We start from the raw sequence: 10,165 nt of genomic DNA, 5'->3' as shown, positions 1-10,165 counted from the left end.
CAGGGCAGGGGAGAGGCCGGGGCTACAGCCCCTGGGGTTAAGCTTGAAGTTGCTTTCAATGTGAAAGGATTGAGCAGATGGTCTGCTTCCGACCTGTGTGACTTCAGAAATACAGGGCAAAATCAGGTAGATGGTGGCTGTAGATGCAATGAAAGCATGAAGTAGCTGTTGTCATAGTGGGTTTTGTTTCTGTAGAAGTGAAAGAAGATCAAGTAAATGGAATTCATAGATAATACTGAACGTGGAGGTATTTCAGTCCCTAGAGAGAACAGAAATATTACAGTTTATTCCTACTCACACTATTGCTAATGGCAAGTTTCACATTCACGTCAGCAGGAGTATTCTTCAACATCCCTGAGAAGGTTATGAATAATTACCTGGGGGGGGGGCGCGCGGGGGGAATGTCAAGAAAAATGTCAGGAAACAATCCTGTAAAATGCAACATGTTAAGGGCTTATGAGTGCAGGGGTTAAAAGTAGCCAAGTTATTTGCCAACCTGCCAGATCACAGAGCAGGGAAGCAGTCACTCCTGGGGATCTTGGTGGTACAGAATAGGTCTCCAGCTGGTACTTTAGGAACCATTCAAAGTTTCAAGAAGAAATAGCCAAATTTAGGGACCTAGAAAGTTCGTCATATGAAAGATGGTAGAATTTTTCATGTAAAAAAAATGGCATCATCAGCAATGACTGAAGGTATGTCTTTGTTAGTCCCAAATTTACTACAAATGCTCATAAGTCATTTCTGGTGGTAATAGCAACGGGGGAGATACTTTTAAGGAAAATAGCATCCACTAGCCACTGACATTTTTAGCAGTTTGGACTTGATCCACAAAAGGTTTTAAATGATTAACATGCCTCACTTTCTAATGCAAAATACAAAAAAGCTTAACCCCTTGCTCAGTTTCTGCCTTATTCATGTGCACCAGAAATGTGAAGGCTAGAAAGGGAAGAGTCCGTGGCAGGTTGTGTATTGCTCAGATCACCTGGTGTCCAGGATGCCTTTAAATTCTGACTCCTCCATTTTTTAACCGAGTGACAGGATTTCACAGTCTGTTAGGGTCCGACTGAAGACTTTCCTTCCGAGGCGATAGGAACAGAGGGTTCTCAGCCTCGCCCCGTGCCCTACAAAGGAGGGATGCGTGTCCTCGCCTCCCTTCCTAGCTCAGCACCCTAGGAGGAGCCGGACGGAAGACCGGCTGTCCCCACATCACCACCAGGGCCCCGGGGGCCGGCTCCGCTAGGTGGCAGGATGCCGAAGGGATCCCGTCGCGAAACCCGGGTGGATTTATTCCTCCTGCCTCCGCGCCTTGCCTGAAGACACGGCGAGGTGCGGGCAGCCTCCTGGAGCCCTGTCTGCTCCGTGCCGCTGCCTGCCGGCTTTGTCACCAGGAAATCCCAGCAAAGAAGCCCGGTGCTGTGCCAGGGGCTGGGGGCACCTCCTGGCTGCCCGCAGCCCCCGAGGGAGGACTGCCAGGGCAAAGGAATCCCGTGTGAAACCGCTGCGGGGTGCGGTGAAATGGAAACGCCTGCAAAGTTTACAAAGAGTTTGGTTTAATTGTGGTGCAAGCTGTAGGACCAGAGGGTAGCATGTTTGCCTTTTAAAGAACCGGCTTGGAGGGGAACAGCTGCGTGCTTAGGAAAGCGTGACCTTCTTCCAGCGATGTTTTTTAAGTCACAGAAGTGAAAGAAAAACCGGGTGTGTAAATAGCACTTTAAAGCATTAAATGAAATCAGCCGGCCTGCAGCATTAAATCACGGGCTCTTGTTCCTGCTTCTTGACATCTTTGTTCTCCTTTAAGCGTGCTTTCCATCATGCTGTCCCTGAGAGCAGGGCTGTTGTTTGCACAGCGCGCACACAACGCTGCAAAACCCCGACTGCACCCGGGTCTTCGGGCTGAGCCCCGGCGGGATGTGCTTTTCCCGTCCCCTGAGCTTCGAGTAGCTGTGCCTGCAGGAAAACCTGAAAAAAACATCGCAGCACGTGTGTCCCGGAGCGGGCGGCGGCGCTCCTCACCTGCCCCCGGCCCGGTGCCGGTGCCCACCTCGGGATTTTGGGGGGCGGCTTTGGGGCCGGGGCTGCCAGCAGGGCGCCGGGCAGCGGGTGCTGGGTGTCTGCAGGGGGGTCCCGAGGTGCCGGTGGGAAGGAGGGAGAGCCCGCTCGGGTGGGGGCCGGGCGCGGCGGGGAAGGAGGAGGAGGAGGAAGGAGGAGGCAGAGCGCGGGCCGGCTCCCCAGCCCTCCCGCTTTTGAACCTGGGCACAGCAGAGGCGGGGAGAGGGGCAGGGGAAGGAGGCAGGCAATGACATCAGAGCGGCCCGAGCGGATAAGGTGGGAGAGCCCCGGGAGCGGAGCGGAGCGGGCGAGCCAGGCGTGAGCAATTGGCGGCCGCCGGTCCCGGCACGGCGCAGCCCAGCGGGCACCATGCAGAGGTCCCCCCTGGAGAAGGCGAACATCTTCTCCAAACTTTTCTTCAGGTGGGAGCCCCGGCGCCGCGGTCCCCTGGCCTCTCCTCCCTCCCCTGGCCTCCCCACCCCTGTCCTCCCCTCCCCAGCGAGGGGCCCGAGCCCAGGGGGATCCCCGGCGGCGGTGTTGGGTCGGGGTTTCCCCCTCTTTTCCCCTCCCCTTTTTGGTGGTGTCCCCGCCGGGATTTGGCACCCGAAGGGTCTTCGTCTGTCAGGTGTCATAAAGCCTCACCGGTCCCTGAGAAATTAATTTATGACCCAATTTGAGCAACCTTTGGTAAATTGCTCAACTGGCTAATCTGTTAGCTCATTACACAGGGTGAGAACGCGGGGAGGGTGCGGGGATTGCTCCCCGAGTTGGGGTTCCTCCTCTGTGCCTGGTCGGGCTTCTAGCGTTGGTTCAGCAATACAAGATTTAGTGGCAATAGTTCCTTGTAAGCCTCCAGAGCGTTCTCTTGCAAGTCAAGTCCCTGGTCGCCTCTTCTTTTGCATAAAGTCAAATAAAAAAGAGAAGGAGCCAATGCCAGCACCCGTGTGCAACATGCTTTAAAAGACAATATAGAGACCCAAACACCTTCTGCATCACCTTGCTAGGAGCAGCACTGCCAGCTGGAAAGGGCAAGCTGGCTGGCTCCAGCCCACATGCCATCACTTTTGCCCTTTCCCCAGGGAGCTGCTTTCCCCCTGTTGTTACTCAAGGGTCTTTCAGGCAGCGCTGAGGGGAGGGAGGAAATCTTGGGCAAAACATGAACATAGTGACTGAAACGGGAGCACGTGATATAAAACCATAACATTGGCACGAGGGCTTTGGCCGAGTAACTGAGGGCTTTTAATTCCCTTTCTAAACCTTTTGGGATGGCTTTCCTCTTCAGCAGATGGGTCTGGGTTATTTCTTTTTATTTTTTTCTTTTTCTTTCAAAAGGTTTCAGAAGGGAAGTGGTCTTTATGAATTGCCCGTTTTGCCTGCCTCCCCCACATTCAGTCCTTTTCCTCATTTTTAGCCAGATGTGATAGTAGGGAAGGATCCTAAACTCCACAGGTTTCTGGGGTTTTACAAACATTCAGGTACAGGATAGCATCCTAGGGCTGTCCTTTACAGATGCTGCGGTGTGAAAGAAGCTGTACCTGCTCTCAGATGCTGTTAGATCCAGAGCCTGTGGATGATGGCAGTAAACTTGTGTAAATTATTCACAGAAGAAGTTTCAGTTAGCTCTCCTGTCAAGTATTAAGATACAAATCCATAGGAAATAAGGCTGCATACTGACTTCATTGGTCATGGAGCCACTTGTTATATTTCATTTTATTTCTCTGTAAAGCTTCTGTCCGTGCTCTCCTAGAAGCTGGGAAGGGGTAGAGAAGAAATCCCACTTGGTTAAAATAAACATTTCTGATTCCTGCCTTAGTTAAAGTTCCCATGGCTGAAACTAGATGCAGTTCATGTGCAGTGAGTGCATGATTAACCATCCTTTGGTCTGATCTGGAGTCTTGTATAATCCAAGTCTTATAATCAATTAAATGGCATTTGAATCATACACCTCATGCATGATGTGTGGTATTGTACCAATTATCTTACTGTAAATGAAGTGGTAATAACTAATACATGAAGTAAAAGAGATAGTCAAGGTCAATACTGTCTAGAACAGATAAATATATTTACAAAACGTTGTAGTAGCACTGTTTCAAAGAAAAATCAATCTATTGAAGTACATGGTCTGTTCATTGGGTAAGAACAGCCAAAATTGTATGGAAACTTGTATAAAGACTAATGTAATTCTAATACATTCTGAATGATATGCTTTTGTTAATTACAAAGTGTATGCTTACTTGTACTTTAAAAAATACACTGCAAATGTCTTTGTTTTTTGCAAACGTTATATGAAATACTTGAAAAAATATCAAAAGTGAAAGCCAAAAGGTAAGAAAATGTATTAGAATCAAACTGGCAGAAAGAACATCTTTCTTTTACAAATAAACATGTAAACTAATATATGTTTTTAAAACAGGCATTATTTGTAGCTATGAGACATATTAGCTTGTTTGAAAATGCTTCAGTCCTCAAGGACTCTGTCAGTTTCTGTCTCATCAGATATAGATTAGTATCAATGCTAAAGATCATTAAAAGGTAAGCTATCCCAGAGCAAAAATTCATCAAGGTGCAAGAATTGTATAGTGCTTTGAAGTATGTTTTCTGTAATGAGCTTCACAAAGACAGAAGTATTTGTTACGTATCAGCAAGGAGACATGTCCACTCAACTGAAAACACCCACAAGGTAGTGATTAATGAGTTAGATTGGAACAAAGTTTTCTAAGATGTCAGAATATTTTATCAGTGTTTTAACTGAATGTACACACTTCAGTGGTTTGTGAAACTGGTGCTGTTTAGTAAAGAACTTCAGGACATGCCTACATTGTATACACTTTGGTTCCATGAAAACATGAGACAGAGCTCAAGGGCATTTTATCTGAAGTAAGAGGTGTGTATGGAATAAAGTTGCTTTTTCCAATGATAGAATAGTTGCTCTCAAGTCGAACATTGATGAATGCTTTAGTGAAGTAATTTCTCTAGTCAGTTCCTGTGGTATAATTCTGAATAAACTGCAATAAGTTGAAGGCCACTTTAGTAGATGTAACACTAAAGTATTAGTTACATTTCAGGAAATCTTGTGGATAAGTGTAACGTTATTTAATATTTAATATTTTATGGTGTATTGTCAGCTTCTTGATGTTGATGTCTATAAACCTGTTGACACAATTTTATTGTTCCATCACAAATCCTGTTTGGGCTAGAGGCATAGGTCTGAATGTATTAAAATCAGAATGGAGGTACTTGCTCATAAGTGGATAATTTAAACATGTTTCTGTGTAGTTTGTAGTTTTTGTGTGTGTTTGTTTGTTTGCTTTCTTTCTTATTTCATAATGGTGAAAAAGGTGAGACACTGTCATGTGTATACAAGGAGTAGTATTTTAAGCAAGTTTTCCATTTTGTTGGCTTTTCAAGATCACCTAGACTGATGGGGCAAAAAGGAGAATTGTTTGGGGGTGGTGATGGTAGTATTTAGGCACTAAAACCAAATTTCATCCTAAAATTTGAACAGTTTTTGCTTCAGAAACTGAGTTTTGGTGGTTCAGAAATGAGATATGAAGACAAGAGATTTGAGATCTTCCATTAGTATGACACTTACAATCCCCTAGCTATTAAGTGTTTGGGGTTTCAGGGTTTCTTGTTTTATTTTTTATCTTTTGGCTTATTTTATTTTCCTTATTACATTTAAAGAATTAATCCCTTTCATTCCAAAACACATGCATCTGTGCAGTGGCAACTTTTTGTCTTGTTTGAAGAAAATAAACTTTTATGTAGAAGCAGTCAGATGGTTATGTACTTAGCTTCATGTTTGCTGGGAAGCTTCATTCTTGTCTATGTAACAAGGCTGCATATGTTCATAGGGTTTTGCAGGGTCAAGGCCATAATACTTGTTGCAAACAAGTCAGAGTACTTTGAAGTGACCTGGATTTTTGTAGATTAGCTGAGGTCAGGAAGTATCATTATGGTTTAATTAATGCAGATATAATTCATTTATGGCTGGGTACTGGAAACACCTATCACTGGAGTATCAGAAGTGGCTGCAACTTCAAGACAATTCTGATTTTTTTAATTTTTTGACATCCGAGTTTAGATACTTAAATACGAGCATATACTTTTGCTTTGGTATATACCAATATGACAACTGTCTCAGCAGGACTGAGTAGTTCCACACATGTTTATTATTAAATTCATATAAGCAATCTAAACCAAGCCATCTTCATGTTCTGCCTTCTCATGGGCTTAGTCCAGCAGGCCTGCTCTAGTTGCTTTTTCTTTCCAAACCAGACAAAAAGTAACTCAACACCTTTTCATATAGCTATCTCTTGGTTCCAAGAACAATGTAGTGTGATAGGGATATATGTTGGATATATGTTGGATATATGTAGGATGCCTTCTTCAGCTGTGTGTGCCCTAAGAGGGATAGGAAAACAAATTCAGTTCAACACAGCCTTCCCTCCAATGTGTTCTGGGAGGTAGGACTAGTTATCAGTATATGGACAGTGTCTGTCCCTCCTATTGAAAGTACTTTAGTTCTCTCTCTCAAGCTCAGTTTAAAGCACAAGAGTAAAAGTGTCTCTGTAGTCTTCTGGGTAAGAAACTTGTTTGCAAGTAAGTCTTGATTTCTCTTCTAAAGGGACATTTTATGAAGTCTGTTAAAAGCCTTCTGGTAATCCAGGATATAAGTTTTGAGTGTACCTGGTCCATGAGTTCTAGTCATAGTTATTCTTCCACTCTTCCTAGCCTAATTTATTCTTAATTTATTTTTTTAATAATTATTATTATTTGCAATGACACCCTTTCAAAAGTAATGTTTGAGGGTGCCTTTGCCAAATTAGTTTCTGATTAGAAAAGGCATTCTCATGAGGATTAGTGTGAATCCTTTCACACAGAAAAAGGAGCTAAGGCTAAACCTACTCCAGTAGGTATTTCACCTCGTGAGACACAGTGGCTGAAAAGTGGTCCCCACTCTATGCTTGAGCCATGTATTTTAAGAATTAATACCAAGAGGGTACTGTGCACACTGGCAGCTATGAGCAGGTGGATTGAATCCTGCAGTGTGATGTCTCAGTTGCTAGCTTAGACTCTTAGATAAACAAGGCAAATTTCTTAAAGTCTATTCTTAAGGCCTGTTTTGGGTCTAGTCTTGAGGACTTGACTTTCACTGATCCCAGGTAATCAAAAATCCTGTCCATTAGTGAATATCAAGCATAGATGCAGCTGCAGCATAGATTATGGCGCCATGGGGCTGCCTAGTCATTGCCCTAGGGACATGCTGGTCTGTTCACCCTTCACGCCTGTTTGAAACTGTGAGATTTCACTACTTTGGAAAGTCAGCCCCTAGATGGTTGACATCTGTGCAGGTTTGGGGCTTCTTTAGGAAGTTTGAATTCTATTAATATTTCCAAAGTTAAATATGAAGCTTGAAGCTTTGACTGAAGAAAGTATGTTGTTTTCCTACTTTGAAATCACTTAGCCACAGGAATGCCTTTTCTATTAATGAGGTTGAAATCTGCCCTTTTCTCAGCCTGATACTGCATCTTTGATCTAGCTAGCAGAAGTACAAACCTAGTGTAGTACAGCACCCTTCTCTGGGTGTTTTATACTTCTAAAGAACAGTTGTTGTAGCAAGTTGCATCTGAGTTTCTAGAGTACATGTATAGCTTTTTATTCTGCAGGAGAAAAAACTTAGTCTTAATATTCAAAATGAAATGGTCAGGTCTTTGAAAGATTTGCAGTCCTGCCTATACCTTTTCTCCTTCACCATGCTTATTTGATTTTGGTAGGATAGAGAATAATCCACCCAAATCCTGTTTTTAATACTTTAGACATTGACATAGAAAGTAGATTTATTGCTTCTATTACAGAGGTTTCTAGAAACCTTAACAGAAATTTGAAGTCTATTTTATTAGACACTGCAGCACATATAATAATGAAGCCTGTTTTGAAGATCTTAAAGTCAAAGCAGATAGCACAAAGGATGGGTTAAAAAGAAGTTTGTTTATTAGAGAATAAAGAGGGGTGCGCAAAGATTAACTTGTCCTGGGAGCATTTGGTGGAGTTGGCAGATGGAGACTGCTTGAGATCTCCTATCCAGAACTTCAGTTGCCCAAGGGTATGGCAATGTTATTTCAGGATATTTCTATAGCAAGCAATTACCACATTTTTCATGCAAAAGAGTTTCAGTCTCTGATTATCTAAATTTTTTGAATGTGCTAACTTTCAAACTGGTGAGACTAGTGCTGCTTATTGTGGGAGAGTTCTACAGGTTGCCATTATTATTATTATTATTATTTTTTCAAAATGTTTTCTAGCAACATATGCATGTAGTTACAGCACTTCTGGGGGCAGGTTAGTGCCAAACCTTACTCTGGATAATAATGTGTCCCAGTATGTCTTCTAAAATAAGTAAGTAAATCAAAGGTCCAGTTGAACTGTGGTAGCTAAGAAGACTTTGGCATTACATATTTTACAAAGTAAGTTTGTAGATGGATTTCAACTGCCTTCCATGGGAGAAAGGGTAAGCCTAGTTACATGACCAAGAGCTCACAGGCTATGTTTATATATCATGAAGTCTCATATAAGCAAAAGGAACTCCGAGAGCATTTTCAGGGGCAGCAAGTATCTATATCAAGGCCATGTGTCATGAAGGTCCAAAATTAGGAGAGAATAAGTAGGTGCTTAAGATGTATTTTGAAAATATTTTTTTTCCTTTGAAACCAGAATCCTCCTGCTTGTCAGATACAGGTAAGCATCCTTTCTTTGGGAGAGGGTGGGCAGGAGAGGGGACTGCTCCTGGAAGGCAGTACTTCAGTGGCCTGCTGCAGAACTGTTGCCTTGACTCCATGGGCAAGGTTGTGCCTTAGGAAAAAATCCCAGGTGACAGCTGGGAAGGGTACTTGGTTCCAGGTATATTCTCATGCTGTGTTTTAATGTTGGTACTTTTCTTTTTATAAACTTTTTTCAACTTTTAAAATAAAAATGTGAACCTTTATTGTATTGGAGTCAATCCGATCTTTCATTTTAACTCCTTTCAGTTTAATTCAGTTTAAGGTTTGTCTTTGAAAACTAGGATGCTTTTATTTCTCTGGAGGTAACAAATACTAAAAAACAACCAAAAAAAAAACCACAGCAAAAACAAGCAAACAAAAAAAAACAACACCCAAACACAACCAGTATTGCTTTGCTCAGAGTCCAAGATCATTTTGGAAACTGGGAGATGTGAGATATTTTCTTATTAATTTGCAAGAGTCAGTTTGAAGACTGGCAACATCATATGATGCAGGATGCAGAGAAGATGCAAAAAGCAAGTCATAAGAGAGGCAGCCTACAACTCTGCATTAATTACATATCATTGTAGTGGTAATTTACTTGTTGATACTTAGTATTTATATTAAATAAGTAATTCCCTTGCCTTTTCCTTCCTCTTTCCTGTTCAAATTGCCACAAATCTATTCAATTTGAGAAGATGTTTACCTCTGATCACATGCCAGTTGTTGATGCTGGAACAAATTACAGATTTGGAAGGGGCTATTGCATGCAAGGTGCAACTCCCTGCCAATTTATTATGAAATGCATCTATAAATGCATGGCTAAAACAATGGAGTGCTAAGCTGAATTAAGATAGGCGATGTTACGTTAGTGACACATCTGGGAGCTTTTCAAATACAGCTCAGCTATGAACAGCACAGCTCTGCAATAATTTTGTTGATACAAACTGTCTTCAATGTCTTCTTTACCTGTTTTAAGTGTCTAAAAGAGCAGGAAAAGAAAAACTCTTTCTTTCATATTCATGCTATGGCATATACAACAGAAAAAGAATGAAAATGAAGAGACATTCTCTCCTAGACACTGGAGGTATATTTTGAAACTGTTGCAAACCTCGTTTGTAGCACATCATCACCTCTATGGTATGTGATAGCTTTGTTAAAGAAATATTTGAGGCATATATTACACTTGATTTTGGTATCCAAACAGCTGACAGACTTTAATATGCTGATCATGTTTTACCCTTGTATGTTACGCTGCTTAAATACCTTCATAACTCTTGTGTACTTTTTTTTTTTTTTTTTTTTCCTCAGAAACGGAAAGATTTTTGACTATGTTATTAACTGAAAGGAAGAAT

General features: G+C 42.3%; 1 protein-coding gene across 1 annotated transcript in view; it reads left to right on the top strand.

Moving 5' to 3' along the window:
* The first annotated feature begins 2,274 nt into the window (after window positions 1-2,274).
* The window catches only part of CFTR (CF transmembrane conductance regulator), an 88,107-nt gene continuing 80,216 nt past the window's right edge, over window positions 2,275-10,165 (top strand). Inside the window, exon 1 of the mRNA XM_035319480.1 lies at window positions 2,275-2,471. Coding sequence (XP_035175371.1) covers window positions 2,419-2,471 — 53 coding nt within the window. The 5' untranslated portion in view covers window positions 2,275-2,418. The remainder of the gene's footprint in view (window positions 2,472-10,165) is intronic.

The sequence above is a fragment of the Oxyura jamaicensis genome, chromosome 1 (assembly GCF_011077185.1).
Source record: "Oxyura jamaicensis isolate SHBP4307 breed ruddy duck chromosome 1, BPBGC_Ojam_1.0, whole genome shotgun sequence".
NCBI lineage: Eukaryota > Metazoa > Chordata > Aves > Anseriformes > Anatidae > Oxyura > Oxyura jamaicensis.
Note: the sequence above shows the minus strand (reverse complement) of the source record. Positions and strands in the feature narration are given on the sequence as shown.